This window comes from Staurois parvus, unplaced genomic scaffold, assembly GCF_062004578.1.
Source record: "Staurois parvus isolate SC_StPar_1 unplaced genomic scaffold, SC_StPar_1.0 ptg000078l, whole genome shotgun sequence".
Classification (NCBI taxonomy): domain Eukaryota; kingdom Metazoa; phylum Chordata; class Amphibia; order Anura; family Ranidae; genus Staurois; species Staurois parvus.
Genome location: NW_028317874.1, coordinates 286,243 through 308,223, shown reverse-complemented (window position 1 = coordinate 308,223; position 21,981 = coordinate 286,243). Strand labels below are relative to the sequence as shown.

Genomic DNA, 21,981 nt, shown 5'->3' with positions numbered 1-21,981 from the left:
AACTTTGACCATTGACAGGTAAAGGGAACGCAGTTCTCTTGTTACAATGGCATCTGAAACTCAGTTGGATATTTTAGGCAGCAAGCAAATATGTTGTCCGTGAAGTTGATGTGTTGAAAGCAGAAAAAATGGGCATCGTAGTTGGTTGCATATAGGGCTGCATATCTGCAGACCAGTCAGGGTGCCCATGATGATCCATGTCTACAGCTAAAAGTGACTACAAAGGAAACATGAGCATCAGAACTGGACCACAGAGCATTGGAAGAAGGTGGCCTAGTCTGGTGAATCATGTTTTTTCTTTTGCACCATGTGGCTGGCCGGGTGCGTATGTGTTGCTTACTTGGAAAGAGATGGCACCAGGATGCAGTACTGTATAGGAAGGTGGCAGAGGCAGTGTGATGCTTTTGGCAATATTCTGCTGGGAGACCTAGGGTCCTGTCATTTGTGGATGTTACTTGACATGTACCACCTACCCAACCATTGATGACCAAGTACACCACTTCATGGCACCAGGATGCAGTACTGTATAGGAAGAAGGCAAGGTGGCAGAGGCAATGTGATGCTTTTGGTAATATACTGCTGGGAGACCTTGGATCCTGCCATTTATGTGGGTGTTCCTTGACATGTACCACTTACCCAACCATTGATGACCAAGTACACCCCTTCATGGAAACTATGTTCCCTGATGGCAGTGGCCTTTTTCAGCAGGATAATGCGCCATGCCACACTACAAAAATGGTTCAAGAATGATTTGAGGAATATAACAAGGATTTTGAGGAATTTGGCCTCCAAATTCTGCAGGTTTCAATCCACTCAAGCATCTGTGGGATGTGCTGGAAAAACAAGTCAGATCCATGGAGGCCACACTTCACAGCTTACAAACTTAAATGATCTACTACTGAAGACTTAGTGCCCGATACCACACCACTCAAATATTTCAGTACAAGAGAGATCAGAGGGCCCTGCTCATGAGAGCTTAGACTCTAAAAGGGAGTGTTCAGTGATACAAAGGTAATAATTGTGAGGCATAAGCTGATGGAGAAAGAAAAAGTACAGTTTATTAGGTGGAAGCGTGGTAGGCCTGCCTGAGGAGATACGTTTACCACATTCTCTGAACTAAGGGAAAATTTCCTTGCAAAGTGAAAAACCTATTTGCCTTAAAGGAGAAGTACAGCCAAAGCTCATTTGGCTGTACTTTTCCTGGGGATCACAGGAGTGCAGTTCATTCTACAACCTGTGACCAGTTTTCAGCCAACAGCTGGCTAAAGCAGATCCGGGCAGGGGAAAGATCCCAACCTTTGGGATCCACAAAGATGTCTGGACCGCCACCTGGCTCAGCCTCTCAGTGATCCGCTGAGAATCTGAGCCACAGGTGCTCACAGTGGCAGAGAGAACCGAGCAATCAGTGGTGTCTGATTGCTCAGTTCTCAGCCATCGAATCGGCGGGGGACAGATGCAGCATCCACCTCTCTTTTAGTAAATTAACCCCTATGTGTGCTAGCATGAGCACATCTGGGAGGCCAATGTCCACCCCTTCAAAGGAAGTACTTTAACAAGGATCTTTATGGCAGGATCAACAGGTGGTATGTAAATAAATGCTGTAGTGCATATTAGTGGGATTTGTCTCTGCTCATCTGCATATGAAATTACATTTCATTGACCCTATTATTTTTGTAAAAGTTTGTATATCCTCAAGTGCAAGGCAAGGTAAAAGTTCAAAGCCAACCTAAATCAAGCTTCTATGAATGTTCTTGCTAGAAGGCCTTGGTGAACCCAGTGTGGTTGAATTGGGTTGAACAAGATACAGTGCAGCTCAGCTGGTCACCGTGTACATGTTATTTTATACATTTCTGCTTTTGCTACGTCTTTCTTTTTAATACACCTTTTATTGCCATGTCAGTTGGCATTCCTGCTTTAGCAGCACATTTTAAAAAAGATGTGTGTATTTATATCCTATGGAGATAATGTAGCCCTCTGCTTTTAGTGCAGGCAGTAAAGGGTAATAAGAAAAAAAAACATTACGTCTATGTATGAGTTGCACTTTTATCTTGACTATGATGGATTACATGACCTCTGCACATTTCTAGTGCGCAAGGAACACACCCTCCTCTCTCTCCACTCATTGCATCCAATAAACACTATATCGACTCTGTACGTGTATATGGCTAAGCAGGAAATCTCATACAGCTCAGCCCTGGGTATCTATGACACACTATTCATATAATGAGAATACATTAGTTCTAACTGTACAGTAAAATCCACAAATGAAATAAGACCATATACCATGAAGATGAACAGCTATATTTCTTCCATTGTGGGTGGGGTAACTAAATAATATTAGAAGGGTTGCTGATGAGGAAGGTAACATTTCTTTTTATTGGGGTCCTTCAGTTTATTTACATTGATGGAGCCCCATCTATCACAGCTATAAAAATCAATCAATTTAAGGGAAACCTATGTGATTATAACTACAGCAACTGCCATTGCTGGGTTCTTTTGTAGATGAGCAGGTAGCTGTCTTCATCTTGGCATGACTATCTAGACAGTAACTGATATGGACCAAGCATTCCAGGAAGGAAGTTACATTTTTTTACAATACACTGACAAAACTTTGTTCTGGGTCAGTTATGTAGTGAGTAATGAAGCTAGGCTCAATATGACAGCTGCAGAGTCTGCACCTTAAATAACCAGAAATGGCAGCTCCCATACGTCACCATTACAATGCAAAAATAGATTTCACAGCAGATATCTCTACATACAAAATGTGTAATTGAAGGGATGTGTGCTAAAAGAACATTATTCCCAATTCACTAAGCTATAGCGATCCCCTTTGTGCCACAATGACCGTTATTTTCCTAATGAGACATAGATGAAAGTAATGACCATAACAAACCCTCTGTGCGGACCTGTAATGTAGGACAGGGGACTGAGGACTCTGATGTGAAGGAAGGGCTCTGATGTCAACGGAGGCCTGTAAAGGGGTATCTCCGATATGAGGGGGGCTTTGATGTGAAGTGTGGACTTTGATGTGAGTGGGTGACTTCTGATGTGAAAGGGGGACTCCAACTTTTGTGTGAAAGGTATCAATGCACAATCTCAATGCAGATGTTCTTCGAAAAATGTGTACGTAAGCAGGTGCTGTAGCAACCATAGTTTGGAAACGAAGATAATCCGAGCAGAAGAATGTCACCAGCACAACGTGAGTCCAAAGCTTTATTCAGCGATCATATTTTTACAGCAAGAACAGTGTTTCGAAGCCTCACAGGACCCCTTCATCAGGCATGTGACATGTCTGATGAAGGGGTCCTACCAGACTTCGAAACGTTGTTCTTGCTGTAACAATATGATCGCTGAATAAAGCTTTGGACTCGCATTGGAGATTCACTGTGTGCTGGTGACATTCTTCTGCTTTAATGTGAAAAGGGGACTCTGGTGTGATGGGGGGCTTCAGATGTAAAAGGGGGGCTTCTGATTTGAAGTTATTTCTCAGAACATGTTTATTCATTCTTTTTATATTTTATTCATTGATTTACAGGTGAAACTCGAAAAATTAGAATATTGTGCAAAGTTCATTTATTTCAGTAATGCAACTTAAAAGGTGAAACTAATATATGAGATAGACTCATTACATGCAAAGCAAGATAGTTCAAGCCGTGATTTGTCATAATTGTGATGATTATGGCTTACAGCTCATGAAAACCCCAAATCCACAATCTCTGAAAATTAGAATATTACATGCAATCAATAAAACAAGGATTGTACATAGAACAATATCGGACCTCTGAAAAGTATAAGCATGCATATGTACTCAGTACTTGGTTTGGGCCCCTTTTGCAGCAATTACTGCCTAGCCAGGACAACTGGCTACCTGAAAGTCATGTATTCCTTTACTATTCAGTTCTATAGGGCTATAGTTTTTCAACTGTATGTGGACTATACCAAATTAAAAAAGAAGAAAAAAGCGCCACTTACAAAAAACACCAAAGTGTCAGCAGCATATCCCACCCAAAATAAATTTTGGCAACAATAATCCAAATTAAAAGGTATGCGCTAATAACAAACTTATACAAAAGTGTATGTCATCATCCAAAAAACATTAGTGTTTTAAATAAATTAGAGTGTCCAAACATAAATTAGTGTCCAAAAAAATATATATATCTTCAGTGACTTGAACCAATTGTGAGAAATCCACCACCAAAGGAGATTAAATGAACTCACCAGAGCTAATGGCTGGTCAGATTATAAACCAGCAACAGTGCTTGTGCTCTGGGAGCAATAAACCCGATGTCCAAATAGATATGGGGATGTTTCAGATACTTCCAGATAATAATCACAGACAAACAACTTTGCAGCCCAAGCTCTTATGATGAACTTCTCCACTCTTTCTCATACCTCCATGAGAGCATGCAGTACACTCAGGGACAAAAAAAGAGAACATAATAGTGCAATACGTTTTTTTCATTTATCTCTTTAATAAAAAAGGTATAAGGAAACTCACAAACAAGGTGTCCAACAGACACCAGCTTCAATCGCAAAAAAGGGTTGAGATACAGTTAACGCTCACCGCAGATCTCTCCCATACAGCACAGACCAGCAAGGCTCTCTAACATCCACATCAAATAGGCTACGCCCAACCGGTTTCGTCACACCGACGTCATCAAGGGGTGGTACAGATGGGAACCTCAGACAGCTCTTATAAATACCACCCTTCATCTACATAGTTTTAACACCCAGCCAATCACTGCGTTCCTAGTCTCCTTAATCACGCCGGCTAGAACAGGTGTTTCCCAATTTAATTATACATATACTCTATTATATAAACAAAAAAGCTAAATATATATACCCTGCAGGTTTGAATCAGCACAATACCGTTCTCCTTCAAAATCACCCACAAAAAAATATAAATATAAAAACATAAATATATGCAGAAAAGCAATATATACCATCCTGTGCATGGCTCTTCAAACCACAGAAAAACCCTTAAAGGGCCATGCACAGAACTTAAAGCACAACTCTTCTCATACACAAAAAAATTAAAAAATATTTTTTTTTTTTTTTTTTATAAAAATATAAACCAAATTAAAATAAACTATATATAACGATCACTACATGTAATCAATATTTTAAAATATTTATCTTAAAAATTAGTCAAACAATTTAAATCAATATCTATGTTTAAACCTCTTGGTACTAAAGACTCCAATTCATATATCCAAAAAGTCTCCTTTTTTGATATTTCTTTAATCAGATCTGAACCCCTCCAATGACTTTTTACTCTCTCAATTCCATAAAATGTCGCTAAACTCGGATCACTATTGTGTCTTAATTTAAAATGTCTTGAAACACTATGTTTGTCAAACCCTCTCTTTATATTGTTCAAATGTTCATTTATCCTAGTCTTCAACTGTCTCCCTGTTCTTCCAACGTACTGAAAATGACACGGGCATTCCAAAACATAAATCACATGAGAGGAATTACACGAAATAAGTTGTTCGATCTTATATTATTTCTTAGTTATATTTGAAATAAATTTCTTCCTCTTTATTTTATTCGATCTATTTATCGTTCTACATGCTTTACACCTGTTACAATGAACAAATCCCTTCAAATCGGGAAAAAAATCCACCTCTTTTGGTGGATCTAAAACATTATGCACTAATTTCGTCCTTATAGATAGGTCCTTAAAAATGTAAGTAAATTCGATGTTTTTATCGATCTGCAAAAGTTCGTTAGAAAGTTGAATATAAAAAAATGTTTTGAGAAAAATAAAGATAATAAGAAAGAAGGGATCAGTAAAGTACCTGCAAAGGTCTACATGCATAGTAATCTGAAGAATTCTTCTACGTTTAATCCCAAAAATACAGGGAATGAATATTTAGATGTTTTTAAAAAAATGGTTGAGACTGAAATTAAAGATATGAATCTTAAAAAGAGATATTATACTTCAAAAGAACTCGGACAAGGTATTAAAGATTTAGAAAAAAGAAAAGAGATTGTTATTAGAGGGGCTGATAAGGGTGGTAGCATTGTTATCTTAAATAAAAAAGATTATGAACTTGAGATGGATAGATTGCTTAAAGTTGAAGATACATATAAAATTCTTGCATCAAACCCTACTAAAAGATTGAAGGGTGAATTAAAACTGCTGATTAATAAAGGTAAAGACTTAGGAGTCTTAAACGAGAAAGAGGCGAGATATTTATGTATTAATAATCCAAGAATTCCTACTATATACTACCTACCCAAATTACATAAAAATAAAAAAACACCCCCTGGTAGACCCATTGTGAGTGGGATTAATTCTATTTTCTCTCGAGTCGGAGAATACATAGATTCATTTTTACAACCGATAGTGAAGAACAATCGTTCCTCTTTAAGGGATAGTGGAGAACTTATTGGTATTTTGGCGAGTTTAGAGAATATTGAAGGTTGCTACTTGGTCACTATTGATGTTGAGTCCTTATATACCAGCATTAAACAAGATGATGGTTTGAAAGCAGTTAAATGGGCATTGAAACATTAATCACATATTAAAAGAACTCAAAGAGCATTTATTTGTGAATTACTAGAATTTGTGATGTCAAATAACTTCTTCTGGTATAATAATACTTTTTTTCAGCAATGTAGGGGCGTTGCTATGGGTGCTAAGTATGCTCCCAGTGTAGCTAATATCGTTATGGATAAATGGGAAGAAGAATGTATATTTGAAAAATGGCCACAGGTGGCGCTGTATAGGCGCTACATAGACGATATTATAGTAATTTGGAGGGGTTCTGAAATAGATCTTGAAGGATTTTCAAACTATATTAATAAAAACCGTTATGGGTTGAGGTTTACTGTTACTAAAGATTTTGAAAAGGTTAATTTTTTGGATTTGATCTTATATAAATATGATGGACAGATTTATACTAAAACTTTTTTTAAAGACATTGATAAAAATAGCTATATCCCGGTTTCAAGTGGACATCATCCTAAATGGCTATATAATACCCCAAGAAGTCAGTTTACAAGAATTAAAAGGAATTGCAGTTTAAGGAAAGATTTTGTTGATCAAACTGATGTATTGATCGGTTTATTGAGAGGATATAAAAAACCTTTTTTGTCAACAGAAAGGGAAATGATTGATAAAAAGGATAGAAGTACTTTTCTGTCTAATAGAAAGATAAAGAATAACAACTTTGATATGGCTTTTATTACCAACTTTAATAATCAGTATAAAGAGATTGAGGGTATTTTCAAGAAATATTGGCCGATTTTGTTAAAAGATGAGGTATTGAAAAAGATCATCCCAAAAAAACCTAAATTTATTTATAAGAAAAATCGATCTATAAGGACGAAATTAGTGCATAATGTTTTAGATCCACCAAAAGAGGTGGATTTTTTTCCCGATTTGAAGGGATTTGTTCATTGTAACAGGTGTAAAGCATGTAGAACAATAAATAGATCGAAAAAAAAATAAAGAGGAAGAAATTTATTTCAAATATAACTAAGAAAGAATATAAGATCGAACAACTTATTTCGTGTAATTCCTCTCATGTGATTTATGTTTTGGAATGCCCGTGTCATTTTCAGTACGTTGGAAGAACAGGGAGACAGTTGAAGACTAGGATAAATGAACATTTGAACAATATAAAGAGAGGGTTTGACAAACATAGTGTTTCAAGACATTTTAAATTAAGACACAATAGTGATCCGAGTTTAGCGACATTTTATGGAATTGAGAGAGTAAAAAGTCATTGGAGGGGTTCAGATCTGATTAAAGAAATATCAAAAAAGGAGACTTTTTGGATATATGAATTGGAGTCTTTAGTACCAAGAGGTTTAAACATAGATATTGATTTAAATTGTTTTTTGACTAATTTTTAAGATAAATATTTTAAAATATTGATTACATGTAGTGATTGTTATATATAGTTTATTTTAATTTGGTTTATATTTTTATAAAAAAAAAAATTATTTTTTAATTTTTTTGTGTATGAGAAGAGTTGTGCTTTAAGTTCTGTGCATGGCCCTTTAAGGGTTTTTCTGTGGTTTGAAGAGCCATGCACAGGATGGTATATATTGCTTTTCTGCATATATTTATGTTTTTATATTTATATTTTTTTGTGGGTGATTTTGAAGGAGAACGGTATTGTGCTGATTCAAACCTGCAGGGTATATATATTTAGCTTTTTTGTTTATATAATAGAGTATATGTATAATTAAATTGGGAAACACCTGTGCTAGCCAGCGTGATTAAGGAGACTAGGAACGCAGTGATTGGCTGGGTGTTAAAACTATGTAGATGAAGGGTGGTATTTATAAGAGCTGTCTGACGTTCCCATCTGTACCGCCCCTTGATGACGTCGGTGTGACGAAACCGGTTGGGCGTAGCCTATTTGATGTGGATGTTAGAGAGCCTTGCTGGTCTGTGCTGTATGGGAGAGATCTGCGGTGAGCGTTAACTGTATCTCAACCCTTTTTTGCGATTGAAGCTGGTGTCTGTTGGACACCTTGTTTGTGAGTTTCCTTATACCTTTTTTATTAAAGAGATAAATGAAAAAAACGTATTGCACCATTATGTTCTCTTTTTTGTTCCTGAGTGTACTGCATGCTCTCATGGAGGTATGAGAAAGAGTGGAGAAGTTCATCATAAGAGCTTGGGCTGCAAAGTTGTTTGGCTGTGATTATTATCTGGAAGTATCTGAAACATCCCCATATCTATTTGGACATCGGGTTCATTGCTCCCAGAGCACAAGCACTGTTGCTGGTTTATAATCTGACCAGCCATTAGCTCTGGTGAGTTCATTTAATCTCCTTTTGGTGGTGGATTTCTCACAATTGGTTCAAGTCACTGAAGATATATATATTTTTTTGGACACTAATTTATGTTTGGACACTCTAATTTATTTAAAACACTAATGTTTTTTGGATGATGACATACACTTTTGTATAAGTTTGTTATTAGCGCATACCTTTTAATTTGGATGTATGTGGACTATCCCTGAAAAGTAGTAAAAGCCATAATCAAATATGGAATATGGTCACGATGAGAAACTTCTTCAGTATCTTCCCCCAGAGCAGTATTTAGACACAAGTAACTTAAATGTAAGAGCATTAACATATAATTAGTTACATATTTATTTCAGGGCAACTGAGAAGGACCTGACTTTCTGTCAAAGATCAGTCTATGAAACTGTGGAAAGGTGTTCTGAGACACTGTTAAAGTTGTTACAACTGGATGATGATCTAATGTCTAAGGGTACATTTTTTTCAAAACAGAACTCTGAATGCTATAGACTGATAAGCCAATAAGAATTTTATTTTTATTGGTTCTGAGTGTTCTAAGTCCATGAAAGCTGAAATGTTACTAATTGCTGTGGGTTACATGACATTAAACAAAGGCTGTAGTTTTAGCAGCTAAAATAAGGAGCAAGAAATGTTCTTTTCCCCACCAAGAAAGTCAAAAAAGCTTTGATGTTTTAAAGAGATTTATGTGGCAATGACTGCAAACTCAAGAATGTGATACTTTGAAAGTAATGTTGCTCATTTATAGCTGGTATGGTAACACTACTTGGATGTCCTGTACAGTCCATAAACAGTATACTTTAACCGTCTGTCACACCAGTGAGACTGTCCTGTTTTTATTCAGTGACAAGAAGAGTTTTGTAGTTGGGGCATTTCAAACATGTGACTGTCAATGAGCTAATCCTCTGGAAATAATACATCTCTGTGCAGCTGCGTGCTACATCCATTTTGTTCCGTTAAATCGTATCTGTCATCCTAAGTGTAAGATAACAGTGCAATTATTAGGCTGGCCATGTTCTTCAAGTCCAAGACTTTCTGTCATTGCATCCCTGAATTTAACTCCATCTTCCCACTTACAACCCATCACTTTGTGTCATTAACCCCAGGAATGGCTATAAACAAGCCTTTATTAAGAACAATGGACAGTGAGATGTCTCTATCTGCTTTAGAACCCGGTGGAATCTTCTCCCCAGCTCTGCCAGTATATTTATAGAGTGCACAAAAGGTTTGTTCCATTTTTCCCCATTAAAAAAAAAACTAACATTTCTGCATTGACTAACAATGCTTCTAGCTCTCAGAACATCTTTTCTGCTGTTAACCCTTACACTGGAAAGGTATCTAAGGCTTGGTTCACATTTATGCATTTTGCATTTGATACTTTTCTGCAGTGCTTTTTGCAGTTTTTGTTTTGCATTTTACATGCGCTTTTTATGCATTTTTTTTTACGCGTTTTGCGTTCAGCTTTTTTTTTTTTTGCTAAAGTGTATTTTTTTTTTTTTTGGCAGAATAAAAATGCAAAACGTATGAAATGCCTCCCTTCTTACCTATTACTATGTTAACGTTGTGTAATGTTATATGTTGAAAAACACAATAAATATTCTTATAAAAAAAAATGCAAAACGCGGCAAAAACGCACTACCATGCTTTTCAGCAGCTTCTCCATTGAACTCTATTGTAGCAACACTGCTTTTTGCTTTTAAAAAAGTCCCTGACCCTTTCCAAAAACACAGCAGCTTAAAAAAGCATAGATGTGAACATGTTCCATAGGAAACCATGTTAAATGGACTGTAGTGGGTTTCTGCAAAAAGCACTAAAAGACGCATAGGTGTGACCAGAGCCTAAAGTAATAGACTGTTGCATAGCTTGCTTTTATGGGCCATGTATGGCTAGACACTTTCCTGGTGTATTTATACATTCTTGATAAGATTTATTTAATAATTGTAGGATTTACATTTTATTGTCTGTCTGTGAAGACCGTGAAAGCTGCATCTATGCTGAATGAACGTTGTTAGTGCATCAATTATTTCTCTATACACTGCTCAAAAAATTAAAGGAACACTTTGAAAACACATCAGATCTCAATGGGGAAAAATAACATGCTGAATATCTATACTGATATGGACTGGATAATGTGTTAGGAACGTAAGGATGTCCCATCGTTTGATGAAAATGATCAACCTACAGAAGTCTGAGTTCAAAGCCCCCCCCCGAAAATCAAAGTGAAAAAATTATGTAGCAGGCAAGTTCATTTTGCTGAAATTTAATTGCAGCAACTCAAAATGGTATTCAGTAGTTTGTGTGGCCCTCACGTGCTTGTATGTATGCCATACCATGAGACAATGGATAGTGTCCTGGGGTATTTCCTCCCAGATCTGGACCAGGGCATCACTGAGCTCCTGGACAGTCTGAGGTGCAACCTGGCAGCGTCGGATGGAGCGAAACATGATATCCCAGAGTTGTTCTATTGGATTTAGGTCAGGCGAGAGTGGGGGCCATTTAATGGTATCAATTCCTTCATCCTCCAGGAACTGTCTACACACTCTAGCCACATGAGGCCGGACATTGTCGTGCACTAAGAGGAACTCAGGACATACTGCACCAGTGTAGGGTTTGACAATAGGTTTAAGGATTTCATCCCAATACCTAATGGCAGTCAGGGTGCCATTGTCTAGTCTGTAGAGGTCTGTGTTGTCCCTCAATGTATATGCCTCTGTTAAGTTAGCCTTTCAATGAAGAACATCAATGCTAATCAGCTTGCATTCTGTATATGGTTTATTCAGAATATACGATGTCATCGGACCACAAGAAAGATGCAGTGTGGTGATTACATGTTTTTAACATCCACTTTTTATACACATATTTTTTGGCACTCTAACTATGAACACATATTCAGGGAGGATGTTCCTTTCCTTTCTAACCTTTTACAATCTTCTCAATCATGCCAAATGTCAGCACGTTTCAATATTCTCATCGCTTATTGTTTAGCCAAGTCTTTAACAAAACAGACCATCACTGACTCACCACCAAAACAGTCATGCTGAACGATGTTACAGCCAGCATAACGTTCTCCGGGGCTTCTCCAGACCCTTTCACATCTGTGACATGGGCTCAGGGTACACCTGCTCTCATCTGTGAAAAGCAGAGGGCACCAGTGGCAGACCAACCAATTCTGGTGTTCAATGGCAAATGCCAATCCTTGCACAAAGGAGCAGATATCAGTCATACTGATGGGGTTAAGGACCTTCTACGGCCCTGTCCAGTATTCCTAGAGTAACTGCCTGTCTCCTTGAATCTCCTCCATGCTTTTGAGTCTGCTGGGAGACACAGAAAACCTTCTGGCAATGGCACGTATTGGTAAGCTCCAAGGAGCAGAACCCTCCTAACACTCTTGTATTGAACTGTATTGTTGCTGTATTGTCTCCCGTTATATTGTAAAGCGCTGAGCAAACTGTTGGCGCTATATAAATCCTGTATAATAATAATAATGTGCCATCCTGGAGGAGTTGGACTGCCTGCGCAACCTCTGTAGGGTCCAGGTATTACGTCATGTTACCAGTGGTGACACTGACGCTAGCCAAATGAAAAACTAGTGAAAAACAGTCAGAAAAGATGAGTAGGGAAAAAAAATGTCAGTGGCCTGCACCTGTACAGCCATTCCTGTTTTGAGGGTTGTCTCATTGTTGCCGATCTAGTGCACCTGTTGGTTAATTTTATTAACACCAAAGCAGCTGAAACTGATTAACAACCCCCTCTGCTACTTAACTGACCAAATCAGTATCCCAGGAGTTTAATTTAATTGCTATGCTCTGATTAAAAAGTGTTCCTTTAAATTTTTTTTGAGAAGTGTAGCAATAGCAGTGAGTGCCATGTAAATAAGGGAAACATCTATTTTCTCTACTAATCCATATTTAAAGGTACAATGGTTTTGTTCATAGTTTCTTTCTTATGTTTAAGAATACAAAATACAATTCTAAAATTAACTATTTTTTTAAAAATGTTTTTCAGGTTTTATTTTTTTTAATATTTTAGCTAGCGGTTAGGGCTTAAGTCACCATTTCAGATGTCTTCAAGAGACTGTCAAGCAGTTTGTTCTAAAAAAAACTTCAGTACAACCAGCCTGATCATAGATGGATCAATGACCGAATTTTGATCTGTCTATGGCCAGCCTTGGACAAAGCCAGCCACAAGGTTGTTACTGCTGTTGTGTCCTTTTAGATAACTCACAGCCTCTCATGAATTCTTTATTGTGTGTTAAATGCTTATTTGTAAAACAAAGACTGCATAGAAATAGTAAAAAAGCAACATTTATAAAATAACAAATACTGTCCCCCTCTACTTAAAAGATGTAGGCAGCAAAGCTGTTAGTATCCCAGCCACATCTGTGAGGATAGGGAGTCTTCGGAAAGACCTCGTTCCCAAAGTGCCATTAAAAGAATGCCACATAAAAATTGGCTGCGCACCAGATGGAGGTTGTTGGCTTATTTAATGCAGCAAATATTATGTATTGCTCGTGGATGTTAACCTAGATCAGTGGTGGGCAACCTTTTTTTTCAACTGAGCCAAATCTCGCCAAAACCATGATTGAAATTTATTTTGAGAGCCACATTTTTAAAACTGAAAATACATCTCCCATATAGTAATTCATCCCCCATAGTAATTCATCCCCCATATAGTAATTCATCCCCCATAGTGTAATTCATCCCCCATAGTGTAATTCATCCCCCATAGTAATTCATCCCCCATAGTAATTCATCCCCCATATAGTAATTCATCCCCCATATAGTAATTCATCCTCCATATAGTAATTCATCCCCCATAGTAATTCATCCCCCATATAGTAATTCATCCCCCATAGCAATTCATCCCCCGTATAGTATTTCATCCCTCGTATAGTATTTCATCCCCCGTATAGTATTTCATCCCCCGTATAGTATTTCATCCCCCATATAGTATTTCATCCCCCATATAGTATTTCATCCCTCATAAAGTATTTCATCCCCCATATAGTAATTCATCCCTCATATAGTATTTCATCCCTCATATAGTATTTCATCCCCCCATATAGTATTGCATCCCTCATATAGTATTTCATCCCCCCATATAGTATTTCATCCCTCATATAGTATTTCATCCCTCATATAGTAATTCATCCCTCATATAGTATTTCATCCCCCCATATAGTAATTCATCCCTCATATAGTATTTCATCCCCCCATATAGTATTTCATCCCCCCATATAGTATTTCATCCCTCATATAGTAATTCATCCCTCATATAGTATTTCATCCCCCCATATAGTATTTCATCCCCCCATATAGTATTTCATCCCCCCATATAGTATTTCATCCCTCATATAGTAATTCATCCCTCATATAGTATTTCATCCCTCATATAGTATTTCATCCCTCATATAGTATTTCATCCCCCATATAGTATTTCATCCCCCCATATAGTATTTCATCCCCTCATATAGTATTTCATCCCTCATATAGTATTTCATCCCCCCATATAGTATTTCATCCCTCATACAGTAATTCATCCCTCATATAGTAATTCATCCCCCATATAGTATTTCATCCCTCATATAGTATTTCATCCCCCCATATAGTATTTCATCCCTCATATAGTAATTCATCCCCCCATATAGTATTTCATCCCCCCATATAGTATTTCATCCCCCCATATAGTATTTCATCCCTCATATAGTAATTCATCCCTGATATAGTAATTCATCCCCCATATAGTATTTCATCCCCCCATATAGTATTTCATCCCTCATAAAGTAATTCATCCCTCATATAGTATTTCATCCCCCACAGTACTATTCCCCCCCCCCCTTCTAGTAAGCCAAGTCCCCCGTGTCAATTCACTTACCTTTTGCGTTCCTCTCGCTGTCTTCCCGCGCCGTTCGGGTCTTCAGGGCGGACTGTGAGAGGAGCCTAGCTCCCCTCCCCTCACGTTCGGCACGCTGCCCCGCCTACACACATCCTGACAGCCACATCCGCAAGCCGGATTAAAAGGTCCGCGCGGACTTTTGGGGCTGCCAACCGAGAGGAGGCAGGGGAGCGGCCGACCGAGAGGAGGGAGGGGAGCAGGCGCCCGGCACACAGAAGAGCCGCATTAGACTGGGTAAAGAGCCGCATGTGGCTCGCGAGCCGCGGCTTGCCGACCACTGACCTAGATTGTTGTCTGAAACTTTCAACATTCGCTTTAACACCAGTCCAAAACCCATAAACAAAAATACATTTTGAAATATTAATACATTTGATGTAATCTTTCTGCTTGCTCATAGAGTCATAATAATGGAAATATGGAGACCTGTGTCACTACTTCAAGCCATCAGGTGGGTTGCAATATTTAATTTGCTATTATTCTTTTCTGATATGAAAAAGTTTTAGCTATTGTCCCATTAGACAATTGACTCATTCCGTGCTTGGCTAACCCTAAGCAAACACATGTACATTTCAAGTGATAAAAGAATTAGGTGGCAGTCATTAAGTATGCAAAGAGCAACTCTATTAAATTATATTTTACCAGTTAATGTTGTTGCAATATAACTAAACATGTATAGACATGCATACTTTTTATGGTGACATCGTGGATTTAACTATCAGGTATATGTAGAATTAATGCTATTTTTTTTATTTCCTGTGTTAATAAAACAGGATGTAACCAGTTTAGCTCCCAAGATGCATCGGAAAATTATCTTCTCTTCTCCAGTGCTGTCAATCAACACAATAAAGCCCCTTATACACAATCAGAAAATTGTACAAAAAATACAGCATCTGAAACGATCGTACGATAATCTGATCATTAGTACACAGCAATCGCCTGAAAATTATTGAAGGGAACAAGCACGAAATTTTTGTCATATGATACCAGATCATACGATTTTTCATTTAACCCGTACAGTTTTCATCCGAAAATACAATACTAATACACTATATCACTTCCAAATTTTTATTATGTCATACAAGAATTTTCATAATTTTAGTAACCTCTTCACTTTCAATATGAGACTAGTATGCAAAAAAAAACCAGATGATCATTCGTCCGATATTCTCAGCATGTATACGGGACTTAAGCCTAGTACACATTATGAGAATATCGTGGAAAAATAATGCTTTCAGTGCAGTCATCCAATAATCTGATCACAGCTTTTGAGAGCCAATCACGACAGTTAATGCAAAATTATCCGAAGGAACAAGTATGAAAAATGTTCTCGTAAGATAAAAAATCTATTTTCATTTTAATAAGTACAGTATTAGTCTGAAAAAATTGAGTAACCAAGACCGCGCATGCTCGGAAACGAAACAATATATTACTTCACTTCTGATGTTGTATCCTGTCATACGGGAATTTTCGTAACTCTAGTAACCTATTCATTTTTGATATGAGACTAGCATGGACAATCATTCATTTGATATTCTCATTGTGTGTATGAGGCATTAGACTGTAAAGAGTGAGCCTATATCATATCATTAGTAAATAGATAAGAAAGCATATCCTTTTTACTTAAACACTTTTTTGTTTACATTTCTTTAATTACTTCCTAGTTTCCATGCCTAGGCAAATGATGTAATACATCCCAGAAGTCTTTAGGAAGGGAGGGAGGATTCTCAATTCAGCCTATGCCTGGGCAGATGGATTCTAGGAGGTAAATGATATATGAATCGCATGCCCTTAAAGCAAAGTTCCACCCAAAAGGGGAAGTTCTGCTTTAAAGATTGGTCCCCCGCTCCCCATTAAGGATTGGCACCTTTAGGGAGTGGGGGCACAGGTAACCGAATTTGACAGGTACTCGCTCCCACTTCCACTGCAATCACCTAGGCGATTGGAAATGGAAGTTGTCCTCCTACCCTCCCTTCTTGAAGTCTTGTGGGACACGGGACAGGTCCCAGATGATGACTGGGCCATTCAGGAAGCGCAGTGCTACTCGCATATGTGCAGTGGGTACCCGAATGTGAAGCCACAAGCTGGCACAGCCAGGTGCCCACACTGAAGATGCCGGCCTCCTGGAATACAGGACGGCCGGTGAAATGGGCTGCGGCAGGGGCAACGCGAGATCATGGGACAGGTGAGTAGCTGTTTTTTAAAAGTCAACAGCTGCAGTTTTTATAGCTGCTGACTTTTATTTTGTGAGTGAGTGAAAATCCACTTTAGGATGGCCACTGCCAGAAATACTTGGTGTTTTTCAAAATTATTTCTCGGCCAAATAAATCATGGGGACATGATGGATGGGGGAATTTGCTTTGAATATTAAAAATGAATTAGAGCATTTTGGTTTGTGATGCCCATATGCAGTGCAGTTCCACTTTAATTTTTTTTTTTCAGTTTAAAAGTTGCATTAGGCACATTTAAAATGTGTGGGCCAATCTTGAATACAATCAAGAGAAATCGGTACTGTGGTATAGAGCTAGTGGCATATTAGAGGTCACTACTGGTTTATATAATGCACCTCTCTACTTTTAGAAATAATATTTGTAAAGTCTGTGAAGCATACAGCAAAGTGTTTATCTTCTGTATTCTATACAGAGTGTTACTGTTTCTTTTGTAACTCTACCATTAAATATCATTAGTTTTGCTCTGACAATGACCACCATTATTAGTGGGGTAATGGTATGAATACGGCACCAGCCATGCTAATGTCAACTATCCCCCCTGCCCGCCCTTTTCACATATTTTCTTCTTATCATTAGTGTCTGAAACGGAGACTTCCTGCCCATTTGCTCAGCAGTTCACATGCAGTGATTTTGTCTAAGAAAGGAAGGATCTAATGTGCTAGCAGCTGACACTGTGTTTCCTGGGTTAATATAGACTGTTCTTCTAACCCATTAAGGATGCCTATTAATTGTAGAGCATCACATGTCATCAGTAACTTAGACTGGGCATAGGAACACAGTCATCAGTGACAATGTGAGAGATTCCGATAATTACCATAAGACATGCTTTCATTGCTGAATATTAACATATGATATATTAACGCTTTTGTTTCAGTTTAGCTCAGCTATCTGACAGTAGTGTGTCTGGCAGGTATAACAATGTAGTATGACCTATGTTATCGCACCATCCAATATTTGCCAGGCATATCACACCATCCATTGTCTTTGCCAGGCTTAGTGGACCATTATTATTTATATATTGGCATTATAGCATATACATGTCATACCATTGTGGGAACCAACTACAAGAAGTGTACAGACTGCTCTAGCCATGGTAGCCAACACAAACTCACTCTGCTAAAAAAAAAAAAAAAAAAAAATACTACAAAGTAGTAAAAAGAGGACTCTAGTGTAGACATTGCTAAAAACAAGGCAGACCAGCCCATCTGAGATATGTTGAAACTGAGAGAAGCCAGTTGAGGTTGATGCTATATATCTGGTATATTTCTGTTGTGTCCATAGAATTGTTGTATGAATATACTTTTGGTATCTGCAGGAATCCCTCCCTTCTGAAGTATAAAATGAAGTAAAACAAAGAGAAGCTTCAAGTGATCTATGCATGTGTATAGGGCTCGTAACGCCAGTAAATAACTTTTGCAACAAATTTTTGATGGATTTGTTTTCTGGGAATTTTTTCCAAGGTACTTTGAAATCAATGGGATAGAGAAAATACTTTTTTATCTTTTTTTAGTTTCAGATTCCTGTCATGGTTTTTATCTCTGCAAAAGAAATTCATGGAGTGCGGTTTTGATTCCTGGTTATATTATATTAAACAATACTTTTATTCATAAATATCAAAACCAATTGCTAGTGCACGTAAAAACACAGACTGGCAAACAATATTTATAACCATATACAACACCAGAAAAAAAAAAAACACTTGAAATGCTACTACATATAGAACATTGTGTCCAGTTCACGTTTCCATATTCTTCTTTAAATAGGGATATTATAGAACTGTGTCCTATATTTAAGACAAATCTTTCACAAAAGCAGCCTTGTAGATGCAAAGTTGTCTGATCCATTCATAAGCATGTGGGCTAGGCAAATTGGTTGGTACCCAAGGTCGAGAACAGGCACACTGAGACCAAGTGGAGTGGCAAAGTTATTTGGTGAAATGGAAGTAACAAATAGCAGGTGGAGAACAGCAGCAGTCTCAAGCAAGTTGGTAACATCTCATTGACACAGGTGTCACAGGTACAGAAACTCTCAGCAATATTATTGGCACAGTGGAATAGTCCCAGCACTATAGTGTCTTCTTGAGGCTTACATTACTGTAATAGTATCTGGTTGAAGAGGGACAGCAGTTTGGTGGGGCGGAGATATAAGTAGCACTGCGTAGACCAATGGCCGATCCTTATCACCAACTCTATAGTCCAGAGGTAACAAAGCCAGCAGAGGTGTCCCTATTCTGCCCCTCCTCCTCAGGAACCTTTCCCAAAGACGAGATGCTCTGCCCCTAGCAAGCCTTTATCCTGTCTTTTGTTTGACTTCTCAAATGCACGGCAGTGCTATAGGTTAGCACGTCCCACACCAAAGACAACTGTAGAGGTCAACCAGTGTTGCATTGTCCAATCAGACCACTGTTCCACTAGGGACATCTCCATTCCTAAAAAGCAGGGATTAGTACCTTTTTTTTTTTTTTTTTTTTTTTTTTTTAATATATATATATATATATATATATATATATATTGAGGTCCCCCAATAGAGCTGGTGGGTGGAGTTGTGTTTCTCTATATATTCTGGAGCAGGAGGTATCTGAGGCTGAGGAGTAATGGGAATAGGCTTCCCCTGGTATACAACCTGTAAGTCTGTGGGCTGAGGAAGAGAACTTTCAGGGTAGGCCTCTGTAGACTCAGGAGTATGGAAGATATGGCTGGACATTTTGTGTTTAATATAAATTTGCAACCTGGTGGAATATGATGCTGGACCTAAAGCTGTGAAGGTTGGATGTACAGAACTGTTATTGTGCGGCTGCCACAGTAAAATAGTATTAAAAAGTCTGTACACGTAGACATTCCTTTATTACTGGAGGTGGACCTCAGGCCAGGAGAATGTGAGTAACTAATGGCTGGATCTAGGGGGGTGCTGGGGAGGGTGGATGTTTTACCTGGCCACTTCCTTCAAGCCCTTCACTCAGCACTGGTAGAAGCCGGAGGGCAGCCTGGAGCAGTGCAAGCCTGAAAAGGAAATGTGGCAGAGAGGAGAGAGGCTATAGCAAGTGCTGTGCTTTCCCCCCTATCAGAACAGCATTCCTCCATGTGGCAGATAAAACAGGATCACACTTCTGTCAGGCTGCACACATGCTTTGTCTGCTGACTCCTGTACACTGCCTCACTGACCCCATCCTCTACCCTGCTGACCCCCTATATTCTGTCCTGCTGACCCCTGTACAGTGCCCTTCTGACCACTGTCCTCTGACCTGCTGACCCTCTTTGCTTTGCCCTGCTGACCCATATTCTGCCCTAATAACACCTGTTCTCCATCTTGCTGATCCCTGTCATCTGCTCTGTTGACCCCTGTCCACTGCCCTACTGACTAACTGTACACAGCCCTTGTACACTCTGCTGCTGACCTCTCATCCTCTGCCCTGTTGACCCCCTGTAAACTGCCTGCTGAGCCCCTGCACATTACCCTGCTTACCCACTGTATACTGCCCTACTAACCCTGTACACTGCCTTGATAACCCACTGTGCACTACCCTACAAACTAATGGTCTCTGTACTCTGTCTCCTAAAAACTGCTGACCTATTTTCTGCCCGGCTGACCCCTTTACACTGCCCTACGGACTCCAATACACTGCCCTGCTGACCTCACATCCTCTGCCCCCCACATCAGACAGGCTAGATCCGGCCCTGTTGCAGGTGTGTATGTACCCTATCCCATCCCTAGCATAAAGAAGATAGGAGGTGCCCTTGACCAGTTTGGTGAATCAGGGCTGCCAACACATTCATATAAGGGTATAACACCTAAAGTAAAGCAAGATAAATCTGATTCCACAAGTTCATCCAGACACTTTTGTAATTTCAGTATCTTCCTTTAACCAGATCAAGTGTCAGGGCCTAAAACACCTCTTAAGTGATGAATATCCAAAGATTGAATAGAGTTCAGCTTTGTGTAATCCTTTTAACTAATTATTGGTATTGAACTAGACTTGGGCCTCTCTCCAGAGTTAAATACTCAAGGCTTCTTGTACACATTGATGACAGGTTGTGTATGTGCAGTGCTATGGCAGTGGTTTTTATTAGACTGTAATAGAAAGTCAACAAGCTATGAGTTCAATTGTTTTTTGTAGATGCATAGAGTATGGGATTCCAGTATGGTTTTAGCTTTGATCATTTACAAGAAAGATTAAAAAAGTAATTTGGTCATATAGAATGAATGTTTGTTTTTTTTATTTCTGTCATTGACCCCTTTTAGTTGGAATTTCCCTCACTGTGTTCTTGTAACAGCCATTTAAAAATAGAGGTACGTACTTCTCCAGGAAAAAAGGCATAGACCCCAATAAAAAAACATTGCCAGAGGTCCACTAACCCAACTCCAATCTGTGGTCCCATGTCAATGCTGGTTCTAGCTAAGGTTGGCCATACATGGCCCAAAAGTTGTATGCTTTGGACATATTTAAAGTGGTTGTAAATCTCAGTCATGAAATATGCACAAAGCGTCTTTGTTTACTTGGCTGACGAGCCTCTCTTTACAGTTACCTCTGTTACAGGGCACCTCAAGACTTGTAGTATTTTCAGTTTCTTTGCAGAGGATTTTTTGCAATGTTTGACTATCTTTGCACAATCCTACAAGCTTAATAAAAGCTTAAACCAGAAATTTGAACAAAGCATATCCTTCTATAGTGTGTACGTGTCTCAATCCAGAGCACTAAGTGTCATTTCTGTCCACTACCTTGTTCCTCAGCTATCAGCATGAGTCACTTCTAACAAGTTTTTCTGACACCAAGAGAAAAAAAGTGATGGGGAGGGAGCTTCAGCACACAGCCTCAGCTGTTCCTATGTGCAGTGTGAAAGGGAGAAGTGCCCCCTCCCTCCATACAGCTCTCACTGAGATCTGCAGAGTGTACCTTCTGCAGTCCCCTGCCCCCTACTTTCTGGAAGCTCAAACAAGCTTTATAAATTCTGGACTTCAAACGGATGTAGAGAAGAGAAGATTGCAGATAAACAGGTACAACCTATGTAGGAGGATATGTTTCATCTCTGTGTATTACCTGAGGCCAGTTACTTTACTTGGTATATGTAAGGGA

At 38.7% G+C, this 21,981-nt stretch overlaps 1 protein-coding gene across 1 annotated transcript in view; it reads left to right on the top strand.

The window, feature by feature from the left end:
- The window catches only part of SGPP2 (sphingosine-1-phosphate phosphatase 2), a 70,634-nt gene that overhangs the window by 15,196 nt on the left and 33,457 nt on the right, over nt 1-21,981 (top strand). Inside the window, exon 2 of the mRNA XM_089669490.1 lies at nt 15,080-15,130. Coding sequence (XP_089525616.1) covers nt 15,080-15,130 — 51 coding nt within the window. The remainder of the gene's footprint in view (nt 1-15,079; nt 15,131-21,981) is intronic.